This window comes from Thalassophryne amazonica, chromosome 1 (genome assembly GCF_902500255.1).
Source record: "Thalassophryne amazonica chromosome 1, fThaAma1.1, whole genome shotgun sequence".
Taxonomy (NCBI): Eukaryota; Metazoa; Chordata; class Actinopteri; order Batrachoidiformes; family Batrachoididae; genus Thalassophryne; species Thalassophryne amazonica.
Window position 1 is genome coordinate 67577283 of NC_047103.1, and position 21912 is coordinate 67599194.

General features: G+C 39.3%; 1 protein-coding gene across 1 annotated transcript in view; it reads right to left on the minus strand.

Annotated features, from left to right (window-relative positions):
• Window positions 1-21912, minus strand: part of sh3glb1a (SH3-domain GRB2-like endophilin B1a) — a 41665-nt gene that overhangs the window by 11733 nt on the left and 8020 nt on the right. The window contains exons 3-6 of the mRNA XM_034171474.1: window positions 19826-19954; window positions 14254-14387; window positions 10070-10162; window positions 790-879 (exon numbers count right to left, since the gene is read on the minus strand). Coding sequence (XP_034027365.1) covers window positions 790-879; window positions 10070-10162; window positions 14254-14387; window positions 19826-19954 — 446 coding nt within the window. The remainder of the gene's footprint in view (window positions 1-789; window positions 880-10069; window positions 10163-14253; window positions 14388-19825; window positions 19955-21912) is intronic.

Below are 21912 nucleotides of genomic sequence, written 5' to 3' on the forward strand. Positions count from 1 at the left end.
TGTAACCCGACTGAAACGGGTCTAAAATGCCATATGCATCTAAAACGGTTGAAATTGAGCAAGCACGCATTTCTCCAAGATCTTATAGTGTTTCTTAAAGCCAGAAAGTTGCCATTTGAAATGACTTTAGTTTTGTGTCATGTCTGTGATCTGCTTTTTTTCCTACAAAATTAAACTGAATGAACATCCTCCAAGGCTGGTGATTCCATAATTTTTGCCAGGGGTTGTATCATCCATGTATTTTTAACATATTTACAATTATATGCACTTACGCTCACGCTTTTAATATAAGGATGACTTACTGCCCCCTGCTGGAAAGGCGCGAGTCCAAAATGTAATTAATGTTAACTAATATTCATGTTTTTTTTTGTTTTTTTTTTAGTGAAGTCATAAAAGCCCTGGGGGATAAACAAAGTACTGACTGATTTTTGTTGTTAATTCCATATTTTGAAGTCTGCTGATAGATTAAATAATCTGTTCCTATACTTGATCTGTAAAGAAATGTGCCATTAAATTAATTATAGTAATTAGTATGTGTGTGCAGTATGTCGCACAATGCTAGAATGCTCAGCTACTGAACAAAAGTTGCTTTGTGTCGTATCTTAAATTTATGTGCTACGAAGTATAAAATGCTGCCTGAACATCCTCTAGGTGTAGAGGTTCGAAGACTTTTGTTATGGATTTGAAAATACAACTGTGCATTTATATTAAGAAAAAGAAAATAAATCTGTAACTATCAAGCAATACCCATTATTTTGGCACACTGGTTTGAGCTTCGAAGCTACGTACATGGGTGCTGCTGACACCTTCTAAAAGCAGTCGGGTGATCTCTGCCTGCCGGTCAAACTCACTCTGGGTCATCCTCAGTTCCTGCTCTGCCTGAAAATGAAGACACATACACCAGTGAAATAGCTTTTATAGAAAAATATTCCCATATACACATTATAGAACTAATAGGACTGTATTAGCTAAACATATAAAATTAGATTCTACAAGTGGAACTTTTCTATGATACAGTAAATGTCTATAATCAAAGTACATTACACAACAAAGGACATATTTGAAAAACAAAAACTGTTCAACATATGTGATGAGGCAAAACTACCCTGCTGATTTTGTTCCTTTATTCACAGACCAAAGCCGCAGCTGGTCGTGTTTCTCTATGATAAGATCATACAACACATTTCCATTACATAAAACATGTTTTATAATTGATACCAGCTGTCTGTGGTTACAGGAATACCTGGAGACTGAAAATAGTGTCATAAAAAAAATACAATAATTACAAGCCATTTGGACTATGTGCAGATGGGCGAGCCTCACATATTACACTCAACACACATAACCATAAATGTCCAACGTAAAGCGTGTGATGTTGATAAACATGCATGGAAATGAAACACCCAGGAATTACAGTCCCTTAATTCAAAGAGTAACAACAGGATGAGCCGACTAAATAAAAAAACAAAAAACAAACCAAAAACGTTCATGTCACGTGACTCATGGTGCCATCTTGGGGCCAAAATAGTGTTTGCTATTAATCTGTCTGCATGTAAACCCAGCTATTTTTTTTTATTTATTTAACTGCTGAAAATGCCGGGTTGTTGTGCATTTGGATGTACAAATACACACAACAAGGGCTTCAAAACATACAGATTCCCTTCAGATCCAAACAGAAGAAAAATTTGGGAAAATAAAGTCAGCCGTGTGGGATGGAAGCCGACATCGTCGTCAAAGCTTTGTAAGGTAAATTTATTGTTCAGTCCCATGTACAGTAAAACTCACCTAAACCGCCACTGTGTAAACCGAATAGTCGCAGTTACTGGAAAAAAAAAAAGTCCCAATGTTTTTGTAGTGTTTTCCATGTAATAAACACCGTATATAACAGATTTTTTGCTCACATAGGATAAAATGTCGTGTCCGATTGCAATGAATTTCCATTATAAACTCCTTGCATGTGGGACCGGAGTCATTTCTGAGATTAAAAGCCCGACCATTTATTTTTTTCGCCATTTATTTTTTAACAACATGCTCAGACTCGGACCTGCGGCCTGATGTGCACCCGTTAAATCAGACAGAGAACTGCTTTCACGTTTTCATCTGCCACCATTTTTTAAAAGTTTTTGCAGTGCGCACGCTGATTACAAATGGATCAGAAAAGTCCCCAAATTTACAACACGGAGTCTGTAAAAATTGGAAATTGTACACCTTACCTTTGATTTGGAGGTGATGATTGTAGAAAGAAAAGCTTTCTGAGGGTGAAATTAGTCCACAATAAAGCATAATCCAGTCACTGAGAACTTTAAGGCCCCTTCACACTAGCGCATGAAGGAGGAATTGCATGCCATTTGTGAAAAATCTGAGCTGCCTCCAACGCCTCATACAGGTGTCCTTACAACTATTTGCGCACACCAGTGGCTGAAAGAAAGAGTGTGCCCTGTGAGAGCCCATTCGATCCCTCTCGCGGCAGGTGTCTGACAAATTCCAGGTGACACACACAAACATCTAACACCGCTTGCTTGGCACTTAGTAAATGTGTGGATATATGCACTGTTAGCATGAAAACAATCAACAGGAAATCACTTTTGAGTTGGATGTGAAATTTGTGCCCTCATGAGTGTGGCTTTGCAAAAAGCAACACACTTGGCGTGCATGTGTATTGCATACCACTGTCCCAGCTTTTTTGAAACGTGTTGCAGGCATCCATTTCAAAATGAGCAAATATTGGCACAAAACAATAAAGTTTATCAGTTTGAACATTAAATATCTTGTCTCTGTGGTGTCTTCAATTGAATATAGGTTGAAGAGGATTTGCAAATCATTGTATTCTGTTTTTATTTACATTTTACACAGCATCCCAACTTGATTGGAATTGGGGTTGTAGTTCTTGTTCTGAGGTGAAGATTATTAATTGTTTGGTTTTTTTTTTCACCATCCTACTAAACCTTTAAATATGAAATTTAAAATCTGATATGGATGCATATTTTAAGATGTCCAGCAGGTGACAGCACAACACGTGGTATGTTCCTCTAACGTGGACTCCTGAACACTGTTCAAAACACAGGTATATAAAAGGATTCAAAACACACTTATGACATGGCAGGAAACAATGGCAAGCTGAGAACTTCGTATGGAAGATGTCCTGGGAGAAAAAGAAAAGGAATGGGACAGTATTACAGTACTGTTTATAAAAACTGTCTGTTAATAGGGAGAATTTTTTTTTAAGCTTAAGAATTATGGACTGGTTAAGACTCTCCGTACACTCCTGTGCAGCAGGTGGTGATATACATGTCGATGGCAATCTGCCAGTTAACTACAGGAAGGATTTGAAACAACATAGATTCAAGTTAGACTAGTTTAAGACATGTTTTGGCACTATCCAAGCATGTTCTATCTGTTCTTTAATTAAGCTTTATTTTCCCGTTCTGTTGTACATTTCATCTCAAATTTGCCCACATAGTGAGTATCATGTTTCTCATTACGGTTGCTATCTTAACGCAAAGTGGTCTGAAAATTAGGAAAGTGACATAATCTGGTTCTTTTGGGATTAATGTGATGCATCAAGTTCATCAACAAATCAGTTCAGCCTCATTTTTAATTTGGTGACTTAAAAGATGACAATATTTATTGCTTTTGAGTTACCATCTGCAAAGCTGGCCATCAGTGTATTAAATATCAAAAACGTACTTATTTAGGGTCTGCTCCCTTCTCTGCCCTTGATCAAGGCAGCAACTCTGGTCCCTGGGTGCCGGACTGTGGCTGCCCGCTGCTCCTAGTGGTTGGATTGTAATTTGAATGATTTAAATGCAGAGGACAAACTGTTTTAAGTAAGTATAATGACAATAAAGGCCTTTCTTCTGTGTACTTGTGCACTATACACTCTGATATAGATGGTAAAGGGAGCAAAACATGAAAGCTGTAAGATGAGCTGTAATGATCTTCCTGACAAAACACCACAGACAGATGGAAAAGAACATCTGTTTCTGTCCTGAGGGAAATCGTTCCATTTCCTCATATTGAACAAGATTCAATACGAGACCTGCTGGTACAACAACGTATTGAGAATTCGTGTAAAATTCAATAAACGATGTGGGGCTGAGAATGGATAGGACCATGGCTGTTGGGAAGGTGTCGTAGCACGGACCCACAACAGGGGGCGCAAATGAACGGACAATAAGTAAGCCAAAAGGTAACAATTTAATGTTGTGATATTACACAACGAAACGTGTCTTAATGTTCACAGTCAATAAACACCAGGTGACGTGTGGGCAGGCTCGAAGATAGAAGACGCCCGACGAGAGAGAAGCCGCGTCCCACACGGCCTCCACCACCAACGGCCTGAAGAACACCGGAGCCGCCAAGTCCCGAGTCCCCAGGTGGCCTCCGTCTTCGGCTGTCGACCCTGGTACTGCTGGCAGAAAACAGAAAGATGATGTGTGAGTCCGCACACTCAGTAATTAACAGTCCAGACACCGTTAGGAGGGAGCACCTCCACCTCCAAATCACACACACTCGTGCAGCTCCTGATCAACCACTTATCTGGGACGGGGTGCGAGGTGAAGCCGTCACTGTCACACCAAACGCCAATCCTCCAGACAAGGCAACACTTCAGGAAAACGGCTGCAACAGACGTTCAGGTTATACACACAAAGTGTTAGTCAGCAGAGAAATTACCTTAGTACTGGTAGTCGATTTCTCGGCGGGGAGGTGGAGTTGCAGTCCGGCTTATATGGTGGTGTAGATGAGTGACAGCTGGAGTAATGAGTGACAGCTGTCACCTCCTCTGGGTCTGGCGCCCTCTCGTGCTTGGAGCCCGCACTCCAAGCAGGGCGCCCTCTGGTGGTAGTGGGCCAGCAGTACCTCCTCTTCAGCGGCCCACACAACAATGGCTTTACGATCTATCATTCTCCACATCTTAGAGTATGGATATTGTGGTGCAAACATAAAAGTAAACAAATGGTTATGCAAGAAAACCAACTTATGTCAAACACAAACATGCAAGATTAATGTAAAATAAAGTAGCTTGATGGTACACTTCACATTTTGTAAAATATCTTGATCTCAATGGGGCTAACCTCATTAAATAAAGTTGTGTTTTTTGATATTATAAATAATGCTGGGAGGTTTAGAGTTTCCAATGCCATCAGCTGATTGATTTGCTAAGGTCAGCATTCCCATTGCTAATTTTTAACTTCCCAATTCCAAAAATTAGGAACTTTGCGTAAAGTTGGGTGTGACACATAATTATGCATCACGTTTGTGTAGATTATAAGTGACACCGAATGCAGCCCTATGGCATGAAAGCTACTGGGCATGCTCACAAGGGTACTGTGTGCAGACTGTGTATTAATGTGTGCTTTACAACAACACTTTACTGCAAAGCTAAAATATACCTGTTGGCAAGTGAAAAACACAGTCTTTCTGCTAAAGAGTGTGGCATGATTTTCACAGAATTTCACGGCGGACAGCAGAGACTCCAGGCAGCACCCTCTACCAGACACCCAACCAATGGATTACACCTGCAGCAACTGTAGCAGACTGTACCGGTGTCACCGACCGAACAGTCCCCCCTAAAAATTGCTCCACCCTGCCTTTACCGCACGTGTCATTTGGGACCATAGCAGCTCATCTGAGTCTGACTCTCTACACCCAAAGTGAACAAAGAATAATGTGACTGACCATCAGATGACAAAGTAAAACCTCTTAAATCATTCTAAAGTCAGTTTTAAGCAGAAATTAGGCCGTTTTAAGGTGATAATTGGTGAGTCATTACTGACGCTCTGAAATGACGTAGGCGCAGCAGCAGCACGTCTGAGTCTGACGTGTTGCTGTGGCGTTCTGATCGCTCCCCCGTCTTTTATCATGAAACAATGCTTAATTTGTGTGGAAATGATTGTTGTTCAAAAGCTTCAGATATCTGTCGCAGATATCTGAGACAGATGATGACTAGAGTGCAGATGTAAGCAGAAATGAGGTGGTAATCAGCAAAATCGCTGGTGACGCTCAGAAATGACGCATGCACAGTAAAGACAGGGCGAGCTTTAGGGGGGACCGCTTGGTCGGCGACACCAGTCCCGCGTCGGCCTATGCAGCTACACCAGGCACTACAACTCAACATCCTGATGGATGACCTCCGGTGCACAAACCATCATCTTACAGGACTGACAGAGCCAACAAATGCATGTATATTTCCAGAGGAGATGTAAAGAGGTCATCGATCAGTGAGTCTATGAACACTGAAGACACACACACACACACACACACACACACACACACACACACACACACACACACACACACACACACACACACACACACACACACACACACACACACACACACACACACACACACACACACACACACACACACACACACACACACACAGCTGTGCTGTAGATAACAGAAAATAATCTGCTGTATTTTAATTTTACCCTGGCATAAAAGTGACTGTTCAGCCACATGCACATTCAAGCATAAATTATTTATTTCAAGACGTATTAATGAAATAAAAAAAACGCCATCTGCAAAATTAAAGTAAACAAGACATAGTAGCCAGTCTACAGAGATTCCATCCAATTTGTGGATCACAATGTGTCAACATCAGGATTATTTTTTACCTCCCTCATTTTCAAAGTTTTCCCGATCTGACTATGATCTACAAAGAAATTATTATTATTAATGAGTACACACAACAGAATGTGCTGATTGGGCATCAAATCATCTTTTTTTTTTTTTTTTTTTTTTACTACTAAAGCAAACAATCAGGTGCCAGAAATCAGCAAAGAGACGTGCTGAAGTTAGAAGGTTTTTTTTCTTTTTTTAACATAATGCTAACTGGCACCAAACTTATGTAAAACCCCGCCGTCACTTAGACAGAAATACAACTGTGGTAATAAGAAGCAGAAGTCGAATTATCTTAGGGTTTGGCTAGCTGCCAAGCTGAACAGTAATTTCAGTACACTGGCTATACCATTGTACTTTCTGGCCAAGGTCCCCTCACTCCATGAAGGACCTCATAAGACGCAAACACAATACACACCAGGATGAAGGGAACTGCTGTTCAATTCAATTTAAGCCAATTTTATTAATTGCTATAGCGCCTTCTCACGACAGTCGCCTCAAGGTGCTTCACACAACACAAATTCACAACAAAAATGATTTAAAATAAAACAAGGCACGATAAAAAGTAAAAACATAAAATAATAAAAAGAAAACACAAGCCAGACATAAAAACATAATATATTAATGATAAGAATCTAAAAAAAGTGGGTCATTAATCCTTATTTAAAAGTCTCCACCGAGTCTGACTGCCTTATAGTCGCAGGGAGATCATCCCACAGAGCAGGGGCACGGTAAGAGAAAGCTCTATACCCCACAGACTTTTTATTCACCCTAGGAACACACAAAAGAGCTGGTACATAGGGCTTAACCAGGTCAGCCAGGTAGGGAGGTGCCAGTCCGTGAACAATTTCATAGACCAGCAACAGAACCTTAAAATCCAATTCACTGTTCACTGATTTTCCCACAGACATGGCTGAATATAACGTTAGACTTTCCATTCCACCTGAGTGGTATGCTAGTATTCCGAGCAGACAAGATGGTGATGTTTGACAAAAGATGTGGTGTGACGTGTTTATATAATTGTATGAAGGCAGAGGAACATTTAGCAATTAAATGTCATCATATTTTGCTAGCGGCACTTAGGGTGAGGTTTATCAAAGCTGTTTAAAAGCAAAAGACGTCTTCACTGAATTGCACACAAACATTCTGAAGCGTTACAGCTTAGACCTTTGTGTCGTGTAGGTCTTATTCACAAGGATTCAAGTGTTCCATCAGCGACAACAGGATGTTTCACAGAAAAGAGAGAGGGACAGGAGCTGCTGACGTGTGTGTGTGTGTGTGTGTGTGTGTGTGTACACGTCATTTCAAACAGGGCTCCAACATTTTACTCACCTCTGTCACTTCCTCTGTTCACATCTGCTGCTTTGTGTTTAAAAAAAAAAAACAGTGACACAGTAGTTAAGAACTACAGCTGCAGCACAGCGATGGCCAACAACACTACCTCATACTGTGTGTGTGTCAAAGAGCAAGAACTCATTATGCTTTAAAAAAACAAAACAAAACATGATAATCAAATATCTAAGAACAATTGTGACAATGTAGCACATAAATACAGCACATCCTCTTTTTGCTTTCAGTAAAGAAAGGGAGGGACACTGACACACGATCAACTTTCCAAAGTTACTGTCGAGAAACCGTTACATTGCTTACAATTAGGTTGACACACTTTTCAATGAGCACAAAGACACTGCATAATTATCCACTTAAATTTCAATGTCAGATTTTTAGTAACCACAGGGCAACTGTGCTATTTGTGTCCACCAAACTACAGGAAGACTCAGAGTGCTTATTTCCCTCACTGAATATAAATGTTAATCGGAAATTCTCTCAAAAATATTTATCTGCCCAAAAATGCTTCGGTTTTAGTTTTGAGCAATACCACCAAGAAACCCAAAAATGAAAGAAGATAAATAAATAATTCAGTGTGTGGAAGTCATTGGCATCACTCACCCATGTCTGATATAGCGTCACAGTTACTACACAATACTTATTGTCTGCAAGTAGTCAAATACGTATGTCATTCAATAATATATAAGGCTGAATAATTTTCTAAATGCATTAAATTACATTATCTGAATGCATCACATTTTGTTAGGTTTTTACATTACTTGTATCTTAATACATTGGTTGCCTACCGTTTTAGGTCACGCAGTTTTCTGTGTACATCCTGACAAAGTTCACACACCCCTTGCCCTCACCCCATAAGAATAACCAGTGTTGTGCAAGAACAAGCTCAAAGTTCAGTTCACATGGATTAATATTAACAAATTCACATTCACAGTTCACCATTTCTATTTTTAACTCATTTACTGTCAGTTCATTTATTGTTTGTAATGAGTGAGAATGAGCGACTCTGAGCTTGTCTTTTCAACAGAACCTCTTCAATAGATCCATAAGCCCACACCGTGTGTATCTGTGGTAGATATTTATACACAGTTTTGTATTGTAGGCTACTAGTGAGAATATAAGAGAATATAAAGTCATGCAATTTTCTTTGTTTTCACATATGGATGCATCTGTTGATCAGCTCAAGTGAGAAACTAACTACTCACCCACCAAAAATACATAATGTCCTTCAAACAAAAACAATGAATGACAGGTATTCTGCCAAAACTGCAAATGTGAAAGCTGCCTCACACCATGGTCATCTCCCTCAGAGGGTCTGCCAAACAAGTCGAACCAGGAGGAGACCCCAGGGAAGAAGCAGGACACACTGGAGGGATTTTTCTTCTCCCGTTGGGTGAATGCCTTGGGATCCCTCAAGAAGAGTTACACAATTTGGCCAAGGATAGAAAAGTGTGAGATGAGCTTCTTGGTGTACTGCCACCATAACCCGGATAAGCATCAGAAGATGAATGAAACAATGAATGAAAGTATGACTTGGTTAGTATACACGTCACTGGAGCTTCAACTTTTTTTACCCGATGGCTCTCTAAATCTTGATGCAGATATGTCCCCCTCCTGAATAAGGAATTGCTTATTTGGAATGCCCAAATTCTATTTCAAAATGCATCATTCAAGACTCCGGGGGTGGAAAATTAACCCAGCTGCCACATGAAAAACAAGTCACTGAAGCACAAAAACAACTGTCCAAAAGAAAGAAAGAAAAAAAGAAAAAGTAAAAAAAAAAAAGGAAGTCCAAACTTCCCATACTTCCATGTGACTATGCAAGTCACAAGAGATAAAATCATTAGCTTGGTGTTGTGCAATGTTATGTCAGTCATTACTGGTGCAACGTCAGAATGTGGGGCAGTAAGAAACATTCACATATCTTTTCTTCCTTTGAAAAGAAACTGACAAGTAACATAAGTACTACTTAGAAATCAACAGAACATTTCACTGATCAGCATCATGACCAAAAGACATCACAATACGAACTACAAAAAAGGAATACCCGCTGTACTGATGCATGTGTGTGAATATGAATGCATGATTATGTACTCACTGCAGCTCTGGCATCAGCCATCCTTGCTTTCTTTAGTCTGGTTTTGGCTGCATCCAGATCCAAACGCTTAACCTGTAGGAGCTTGCGTTCTTTCTGCACAAAAATCACAACAAACTCTTAAAGATGTTCCTTTATTATAGGTCAAACCAACAATTATCTTCAATGTCAAAATGTTGTGAACAACCAGAAAATGTGTAAATTTCAAGTACCCATGCTCATTTTAGGTATCCACTGACCAAGATGACACCTACAAATTAATGCCAATTTTCTCATCACACTTACTCCAGTTAAGGGTCATAGGTGGGCTGAAGACAAGCTGAGTGTTAAATTGCTAAACCTCCTATATCCTCCTGACTACCAGAACATATAGAGCAGTGATGTCCAAACTATTCCAGAAAGGGCAGAGGGGGTGCAGGTTTTCCTTGCAGCCACTGATTCCAGCAGGTGATTTCACTGATGAACTCATCCCACCTGCTCAAAGTGATGTTAATCAGTGAAATCACCTGCTGGAGTCAGTGGCTGCAAGGAAAACCTGCACCCCCTCAGCCCTTTCTGGAATAGTTTGGACACCACTGATATAGAGTGTCTCAAAAAAATGTACCCAAACGTTTTCTGAAATATGAATACCAGAAAATTGTTTTACTGGGAAACAATGGTGTTTTTCTCATTTCAGGAACCCTAAAGTTTGTTTTGCAAGACATTGAAAAGTAAAAGGAAAAAAAAAAAAACAACTTACAAGTGTTCAACAAGTTCAGAGCAGCGCAGTGAACGTGAATGAAGATGGAAGCTCTTTACGATGCGCTCCTAAATGAGGAACACAGCATTCCAAGAAAAACACTTGCTATCTACAATAAAATTTGGAGGTGGTTTCATCATGCTGTGTGGCCAGTGCAGATACTGGGAATCTTGTTAAAGTTGAGGGTCATGTGGATTCCAGTCAATATCAGCAGATTCTTGAGAACAATGTTCATGAAACAGTGACAAAGTTGAAGTTACGCCGCAGCTGGATCTTTCAACAAGACAATGACACTAAACACTGCTCAAAATCTACTAAGGCATTCATGCAGAGAAACAAGTACAACGTTTCAACCAGAATCCAGACTCTCACTGGAAGCTATAGGAAGCGTTTCGAGGCTGTTATTTCTGCAAAAGGAGGCTCTACTAAATATTGATGTATTTTTTCTGTTGGGGTGCCCAAATTTATCTACCTGCCTAATTTTGCTTAAAGAATTAATGCACACTTCAGGCCTTAACTAGTACTGTGCCTGTGGTCTTCCATTTCCTCACTATGTTCCTCACAGTGGAAACTGACAGCTGAAATCTCTGAGATAGCTTCTTGTGTCCTTCCCATAAACCATGATGTTGAACAATCTGTTTTCAGGTCATTTGAGAGTTGTTTAGAGGATCCCATGTTGCCACTCATTCGAAGAGATGCAAAGGGGGAAACATTTGCAAATAGCCACTTTATATAACCTTTCTCATGATTGGATTCACTTGTGTAAGGAGGTCAAGGGTCAATGAGCTTAGCAAACCAATTTTGTGTTCCAATAATTAGTGCTAAATGTATTCAAATCAATAAAATGACAAGGGTGCCCACATTTATCTACCTGCCTAATTTTGTTTAAAGAATTATTGCACATTTTCTGTAAATACTAGAAACTTAATTTCACTTCTCAAATATCATTGTGTTTGTCTGCTATATGATATATTTAACTAAATTGCTGATCCAAACAACCAATGATTTATAAAGGAAAATCATGGTGTATGTTTGTCCTGGTAGTCAGGAGGATATGAAAAGCTGTGACTTGTCAAAACGTGGTCCTTCTCCTTGATAAATGAATGACTATAAATCTAATTATTTATCTCCATAACTGCTGTGTGGTAAGAAAACTGAATAAAGCAATCAAAATTTGAATTAGTTTCTGTGACAATGCTGAAGTGGGGATATTTACTGACCTGAAACTTTTCATATTGGTGTCCACAGAATTATAACCTGAATTAAGAAATTTTCTTAAATTACTTCTATACCAGGAGTGCCTAAATTCTTTACTATGAAGGGCCAACAATGAATCTGGGCGAAGGGCTTCAGGCCAAAAATTTATTTGAATGTTACATCAAAGTGCATTACATTGTATTTTGTACAAAATTCACACTTCAAATGTAAAGGTAAATTCCAATGTAATAAAATAATTTTATGCAATCTCCTTGTAGTATTTTATTAATGTGCATATGGCAGAGATAATAAAAAATCCTTTTGTTTCTTTTTCATAACAGACACGCATGCAAGGCGTTTTGGAAAATCAGGCTGAAAACTGTTGTATTGGCCACCTTTTTAATGAAAAGCAAAACTTTCATCATATACAGCAGATTCGGGTCTAAAATTGAATTCAAGATTATATCGAGACTTTCAAGAGATTAAAAGTAAACAAATTAAATCATGCAAAAATGGGAAAGGGAATCAAATAATGTAATAATGGATAATATCTGGTTAAAACACAGTGGAAAATCGCTAGTTCATACACATGGAGAAGTTTTGGCTGGAAGAGCCTTGGCAGATACTTTATCACTCCAGCACAAAGTTCACACTACTCTGGTTCTTCTAATTGCTGGAGAAATTGTCGTGCACAAGGAGTAAAACTGCACCATTTGTTTTGGTCATGCCAATCAATACAATTTTTTTGGAATTTGGTTCAAACTGAACTGAAAGCAATGCTAAATTTCCAGACAACTTTAAACTGGGAAGAATTGGTATTTGGTTTTCTATATTCTGTAAACACAGAAAGACACAAAACATTTGTTTGGAATGTTAAGCATAGCAGCGCGGAAATGTATTAAAAATCTGGTGTGTGTGTGGGGGGGGGGGGGGGGGGGTCTGAGCTCATGTGACGGCAGTGGTCATTCACAAATAACTAGCCATCACATAAATAAAGTAATAAAATAAATAAAGTCCACAGGGCCATATTTTCAACATGTAAAATTATGCTCAGATATGGAACGACAGTTAGGCTTAAAAATACTGCCGTTATGGCAGAAAACCTCTTTTGCTGTAGATGCTGTGTTGGATAACAGAATGGACCAAATGAAAGGGAAGACAGGCCAAACATGGCCCGTGGGCTCCAAATTGAGTGGCCTGGTTCTATACTATTCTCACTCAAATGGGTCCCTGTATGTATGAGAATAGAGTTCAGTTTTGTTTTTTTTCACAAACTGTTAAATGCTATGACACTCTCTTATCGCACACAACTTGTAGAGCCTTATGTACCTTCCTGTGCTCTGCAATTTTAGTTCTGTGTACTCCTTTTCTGTGGAGTAACTTGCTTTCTCAGATTTGACAGTGAAATTCTGTTGCATTACAACCAATAATTTGGCCTTATTCTGCAGTATAGGCAGGGAATTATTTATTTACACACACACACACACACACACACACACATACATATATATATATATATATATATATATATATATACATATATATATATATATATATATATATATATATATATATATATATACATATATATATACACACACTCAACAAAAATATAAACGCAACACTTTTGGTTTTGCTCCCACTTTGTATGAGATGAACTCAAAGATCTAAACTGCACTAATCATGCACTAATCATGGTGTCTAATCAGCATCTTGATATGGCACACCTGTGAGGTGGGATGGATTATCTCAGCAAAGGAGAAGTGCTCACTATCACAGATTTAGACTGGTTTGTGAACAATATTTGAGGGAAATGGTGATATTGTGTATGTGGAAAAAGTTTTAGATCTTTGAGCTCATCTCATACAAAATGGGAGCAAAACCAAAAGTGTTGCGTTTATATTTTTGTTCAGTATATATATATATATATGATAATAGGGCTGAATAGCTGTTTAATCAAATTCATTCATTTGCTCTTTAGTATAATGAATATAGCTTATACGTAAATACAGAAATCTCTCAGCACTGCAGTTATTGTATAAACTAAATACTGTAGTGTGTATCCAACTAAATCACGAACAGACTATTATTACACCTCAATTCCACTTGTATGACCCTTTCCTGTGCTGGTTCTGTTTGGTAGGTGCAGTTAATGAGGCTCCGGTGGTTTAGACACTCCAACCACAAATGCACTGCACAGCAAAGGTCGAAGCTGAGTGAAGACTAAAAGCTATTCAAGAGCCAAACTCACCAGGATGGTTTTGAAGTCTCCCTCTAAAAAGTTCCTGTAAGGTGTCAGGAAGTTGATGGCAGCACTATGGATGAACTCACGCTCTGCCCCACCAATCTGCTTCTCTGTCTCTCCACATTTTATCAGAGCATTTCCTGTAAAGGTCAGTGTCACAAACAAATTTCATACCCAGTAGAACTCCGGAGTGGAGACTCTACAGTTTTCCAACACCATCACAAGACAACACATGCATCACTTATAAAGTGCTGTTTTTAAAAGGCAGTAAAAGATTGGTTGGCTGGGGGGGAATACAATTTAAAACAAGAATCATCGGGTGATGACATATCCCCCTGGTCTCCATAAATCAGTAACAGAAAGTGTTGGGGGGATCACCCAAGTACACCCTTGCTAACTCTGAATAAAACTGGTCAACTGGTTCTTGAGATATTGCGCTAACAAGGGTGGCAATGACAATATTTTGAATATCTCCCTGTGACCTTGGAATGGACCCCAATATCACTGTAATCGACTGGTGTCGAGGGATCACCCAAGTACAATGATAATATCTTCAATATGTTGCTGTGACCTTGAACTTTTTATCCCCCTGGTAAAAATGCATGATAAAAATGTGGGCTTATTAGTATTCATAACTACTTCTTAATTTTTTTTTAAATGTTTGTTTTCATGCTCTGTGTTGTACAGCAACACCCATTGAACAACAAACTACTTTAAACAGCTCACAGACATTTATCATTTCACCAAAAGAGATATGCCAATTCCTGTTTTCATGATAAAAACAGCTCTAAAACAAGTAAGAATTCCTATTTGACAGTATTTTTTGCTGTCATTTCGGCCCCTCGTGTTTGTTCTGGATTGTCATATTGGATCCACAACTCCAGTATGGATAGACATACTGATATTGCACAGGTTTTCTACTTGATTAAACTTCAGATCTACAAGGAACCTAATGTGCATATTTTGATGGTGGGATGAAACCAGAGTACCTGGAAAAAATCTATGTACACAAAAGGACAACAGGCAAACTCCACACTTAAAGGAACCGGGTATTATCATACTTAAACCCAGGACCTTCTTGTTGTGAGGTCAGAGTTCTAACCACTCTGCCACCATGCTGCCTGGATGGCATGAACTTCATAAATACACCTGATGCCATTACAAAGGGTACAGTCCTTAAACTTTGTGCAGTGAAATGTAGTTCAACAAGTATGGGAATATTTCAGTTACACCTACAACCTCACACAGGCAACTGTGGAAATACAGGGAACAGAGTCATGAGCTTGCTAGACAGAGGTGTTTGGCAAAGTCTCAGGAGGTGGGTCTTTAGGGTCCTGGTGCTTCTCATCTTACTATATGGTTGTGAGACTTTGACACTAATCAGTGATCTAAAACAATAGCTGGATGTTCTGGTACTAGGTATCTTCGGAGAACGCTTGGGTACTGCTGGAATGACTTTCCCCCAAACGAGAAGATATTTAAGGGGACTCAAATGAACAATATCCCTTGCATTGTTGGGTGACTGTCAGCTACGACATTTTCGCCATGTAACAAAATTCAGCACACAGGTGCCTCAGCAGTGTTTGCCTCAATTTTTTTCACCCCTGGTAGTACTCAATGAAACAACCGCTGCCCCCAATCACTATGTGCATTGCACGGAATAATGTGAGGTACTCAGAAATGCAAAGGCTAAAGTTAAGTGATGTGCTCAATATTTATCTAATCCTGCCAAAGTCCTGCATCTGTGTTAAAAAACTTTTCACAGAATAATAGAAAAGTATTTTTCACATTAAAGAATACCAAACAACTAGAATCACTCAGTTCAAGTTTCACTAACCACACCAATAGCTGCATGGAACCCAGTGGCTGGAGAAGGCAAAGGGGGTGCCCATATTTCACTTGGCTGTGGTACAACAGATACCCACTTTCAAAAGGTGGTGACTGATCAGCCCTTTGCCTGGGTGGCTGCCATCCAGGACCCAATGTGATCCTGTGGTGTGGTGGATACAGCGATGTGCGGCATCAGCACATTCTCTCAGACTTGACTTATTTTTAAATTAACCAAAAACTAAGTAAGGAACTGCACTGGCTATGGGGAGGAGGGGGGATTCTAGATTAGTGAACGAGACAGATACTGTGGCTAATTAGCAAGCTAATATGAGCAAGGTTTTTTCCCCTGACACAATCCAAAGCAAAATGCTCCACAGTGAAGAAGCAGGTACACAATGTTATTTTGCTTTTGTATTATGAGACACTTTACTCTGGCAGTCTGATGTGTAGCCCTCAAAATGTACATCTCATTTTTTTCCACCACAAAATAGCGACAATTAAACAATGTGCTTACCTGTGACACAGACATGAATTAATCCTGACCAACTTCAATCGGCCACCTGACTTTAACAGCTTTTACAACAAAGTACCAGAAGTGAATTAGGGACTAACATAGCGGGAATGAAAAATAAAAGGGAGGAAAGCAGAAAGCCTGATGTCAAGTTATCATAGGCTGCTGGCCAACGGTGAAGCTACGTGTTACAGAGGGCAATTACTTTCTTATAGGAGTCAAATGTGTGTTGCCGAATGAGCCTGAATGCCATCTGAACAGAAATCTGACCTCCATTCGGGCAAAGTCGAGATGCAATCAAAAACCTCCGACAGCATTCTGGGTGCACTACAAATAGTCAGGCACAGTCGTGCTGCCAGCCCGAATATAAGCGCATGCTCTCTACTCTTGAGGTGCGTTCAAGGTGGAATTATTTCGAACACCCGTCGAGGTGGACTCCAGTTGCATTCCAAATATTCTCACAGCATCAGAACACCAGTCGGAACAGTCTGATCGCGCTCAAGAGACATTCGCCATGGTCAGGCACGTCTACGCCTGCTGGCATGTCCCGGATTGCACCCTCCATGCATCCCCATCAGGGTGCACAAAGTACATATTGTAAAGTCCAAAGTCTGTGGCACGCATTCATTTTGTGAAGTAGATGTGAACATTGCGCAATCATACGGAAAACACAGTGTGTCGCTGTGAGTCCATGAATCTCAGAGCCGCAGGGCAGCGCGCACATCTGAACGGGGTGTTATATCCATAAAAAACCTTATATTACAGATACATTGGCATTCCCTTTCATGGGTTAGATAATGTATGTGAAATATTATGATCATCATAGCTGTACCACCACAAGCAGATGCGCCATGACCTGCTGCTGCCCCACGGCGAGTCAATGCATTTCAGAGGCTCAGCACGGCACAACGCAGCTGAACGGGGTTGCATGTGTAGCTGTAATGCATATATTACAGCTTGCTATGCGATGGTTACATCAGCCAAGTGCTGACGGCACATGCCTCGTCCAGCACGAAATATATATCCCATATGATGCAAGGTCCAGCGACACAATGGGTACCATCCACCTGCACAGGATGACCCATTGCGAGTCAGGGCATGTAACACGCAATCGCAAGTCCAGACAGTACGTCATGTGATGCATTAACTGATTGCCAGGACACATGTGTAAAGCACAATGTGGTCATCTCATGGATCTAATATCCTGGAGAGAGGAAAGGCATGAATAAAGCTGTATCAACTGCGAGTGCGTGACCTCATATCATTTGATCACTCTGCTGCGTGTGCATGAGGCTTTATCATTTTATCACTCCGCTGCGCTGTGTGACTTGATATCATCTGCTAGGTCCACTTACATGTACGACAGTAGTGCCATGATTCGGGTGCCTGGTTTACATGACATGAACGGCATGTCTTGACAAACAGCAGATGACAGCGCTCCCTCTTGCTTGCCTTCCACCCAGAATTTGGGTGCCAACCGAACTGCACCCATATGACATTCAACGTGCATTCTTCTTATTCCTTTCTTTCTTTCTTTCTTTAATATTTATTTCATTCATTTAAAAGAAAAAGAAAAAAAAAACAGAAAAGCAGAAATAAAGCATCACAAATCACCTGAATGAAAAGGAGCAGAGAGAAGAACAAGTCTTATGTTTTCTGCCCCTTTTTACAATACAATCTTTCAATATCCAGCATCATTATTCAACATTAATTAGCAGACTGCATTTCTTTGACTTGTCACATACCACTGACTATTTCATAATTATGACCATTATTTAGTAGATTACTTCTCTGACAGGTTACATTTTAAACTTGAAACATTTTAAACATTATTAACAGATTACATTTTTTGGCTTTCTCACAGCCCACTGACTTATTTCATAGTTTCATACTTACTTAATACATATAGTTTAATACGTTTTTTAAATAACTTAAGCAACCTTAATTCTTTGATTTCTTTGTTGAGATTGTTCCATAATTTTACACCATTTACTGCAATACTCCTTTCCTTTACTTTGGTTCTGTATCATGGTTTTTTAAAGACTTCTATTCCTTTCAATTTATAACTACTTACTCTTTTTTCAAACATATTTTGAATGTTTGTTGGTAAAGTATTTTTATTAGCTTGGTGCATTGTTTGTAATATTTTCAAATCGACTAAATCATGAAATTGAAGTACCCTATACTTAATGAACAAGGGATCAGATGGATCTCTAAAACCACTGTTGCTAATCACTTTTAAAGCTCTTTTCTGCAGAATAAATAAAGGTTGTGTATAAGATGTATATGTTGATCCCCAGATTTCTGCACAATAAGTTAAATATGGAACAATCAATGAATTGTAAAATGTTAATAAACCATAACCATTTAATGCATATTTTACTTTATGCAAAACAGCAATGGCTTTCGCTATTTTCCCTTTTATGTAATTTATGTGTGACTTCCATGTAAGATCTTCATCAATCATGACTCCTAAAAATTTCGTTTCTTTTACCCTTTGTATATCCATTCCATCTATTTGTAATGACACATTATTTTTTTTCACTCTGTCATTAAACAATATGAAATTTGTCTTATTAATATTTAGTGACAATTTGTTTATATCAAACCAATATTTAACTTTTTTCAACTCTGTATTTATCACTTGTGCTACTTCCTGTATATCTGATCCAGAGTAAAACAGCATTCCTATTGCATTCTGACAGCATTCTAGGTATTTATACTGTGTTCCAACCATGTGTGGACTGCAATCATATGCATTCACAAGGTTGTGCACAAATCAATCAATCAATCAATCAATCAATTTTTTTATATAGCGCCAAATCACAACAAACAGTTGCCCCAAGGCGCTTCAGCTGAGGCGGGATCAGCCCACATTCTAAGTAGTCGCACGGCAATCGTACACAGCTGTGTGGATGTCTGTTCCTCTTGACTGCATCTTGAAGTTTGTCTTTTTTCCCCCCACTGGGCCTGATTCGGCTTAATTTGTGCTCATTCGTGCTAAGTGTGATGGGGCCCTTAAGACAGTATTCTCTCTTTAGGTGGCTGTCTTTACATGAACATTTAAAAGTTGCATTTGTAACAATTATGAATAAAAAAATAAACAAAAGAAACATATGATGAAATCTAGAAGCTGGCAAAATGTTTCACAGCATTGTTCTTGGGGCTGAAAATTCCTCAATTACACTTCACATGTGATCAAATGTGACTTGAAGTTCCTGTGTGCGTTTCACTCACCATAGGCAGTTCCAGGACCAAATTCACGTCCTGAATCTATCATGAACTGTCCCAGCTGCTCGTGGTTGTTCAGTCGTGTAGGGACTTTTTTCTCCAGCTTCTCGTACACAAATTCTTCAAGCCGGACATCTGCAGAACAGAAGAGGAAAATTCAATTATAAAGTCACAAGACTACAGTGAAGAAGCCACACGTAGGGACTCCAAACTGACTGAGTAAAACATGGAAGCTGAACAGCAAGCTTTTGAAATGACAGTCATGAAGAGAAAAACAGATTCTCTGTATAAACTTTAAATTTGTTTCTTCTTGTTCATCAGATGGAGAATGCTGACCATCACACTGAATGCAGGATACACTATAAAGAACAAATAAGGTGGAACACTCCAAAGCCTTAACAGCAGATGGTCTGTTTGTTGTGCTACAGTGAGTAATAGGACATCATGGTGTTATCTAAGAAGGAAACACAGCTGAGCTGACAAACTTCAGACACCCTACAGACTCGCATATGTTCAGCTTCATGTCTGAAACATTTATTATGCAACCAACAGTGGCCCTAGTGGCCACAAGGAGACTGTGATTAGCAACAAGTCTTCACAAACAACTTGATACACCTCTCTATCTTCACTACCTGAGGCCAACATATGGCCATCGGGTATTGCGAAGACTTGGCATCCATCCGTCCGTCTGTCTGCACTCAGCATAAGTCCAGTTCTATTACTACCACAGTCTTCAAATTCACAGGGAACATTCTTGGGGCACAGACCTTGGACAAGATCAAAGATGGCTAACCTTGACATATTTTAAGAGGTTATAAAGTCGCATTCTGTACCTAATTTTATGGCATGATCTCGCGGATGTTAGCGTGGTGGAAATTCTATTTCGTTTTTGTGTAAATATAACCTTTGTTAAATATTATGTAAAAACTAGCGAGAAATAAACACTTCTAAAACTGAAAACGTTGTCTTTAGAACCTCATAACACCTCTGAAGTAATATGAAAGATATTTAGCAGACGCTAGCGTTCAGTTTAGTTTTTGAGTGGCGGGGGTGACAGCCAGTCAGAGTAGAGCTGCACCGTGACATCACAGTCTGGTTGCTAGCTGTGAACTCAGTTTTTGGAACCAAATAATTACTTAAAAAACTGTAAATTATACAGAACACAATGCACATACGGCCGAGGGTATTTTAGCATTGCGTTATTTTTTATGTTATGGTCAGTGAACATAAAGATGCCCCACACATGCCCCAAAATAGGAAATTAACTGGTTCTCACCTTCTAAGCAATCTTCCATTCCAGCTTATTAATTAATCAAAAACCCAGACAGAGCTTTAATTCATTTGAAAGCTTGACTCTTAGTCTTGTCCATCCAAATTGGAAGTCCCAAAAACCAGTTTTATTTGTTATTATCTATCGTCCACCTGGTCGTTACTGTGAGTTTCTCTGTGAATTTTCAGACCTTTTGTCTGACTTAGTGCTTAGCTCAGATAGGGATAATTATAGTGGGTGATTTTAACATCCACACAGATGCTGAGAATGACAGCCTCAACACTGCATTTAGTCTATTATTAGACTCAATTGGCTTTGCTCAAAATGTAAATGAGTCCACCCACCACTTTAATCATATCTTAGATCTTGTTCTGACTTATGGTATGGAAATTGAAGACTTAACACTATTCCCTGAAAACTCCCTTCTGTCTGATCATTTCTTAATAACATTTACATTTACTCTGATGGACTACCCAGCAGTGGGGAATAAGTTTCATTACACTAGAAGTCTTTCAGAAAGCGCTGTAACTAGGTTTAAGGATATGATTCCTTCTTTATGTTCTCTACTGCCATATACCAACACAGTGCAGAGTAGCTACCTAAACTCTGTAAGTGAGATAGAGTATCTCTTCAATAGTTTTACATCCTCATTGACGACAACTTTGGATGCTGTAGCTCCTCTGAAAAAGAGAGCCTTAAATCAGAAGTGCCTGACTCCGTGGTATAACTCACAAACTCGCAGCTTAAAGCAGATAACCCGTAAGTTGGAGAGGAAATGGCGTCTCACTAATTTAGAAGATCTTCACTTAGCCTGGAAAGAGTC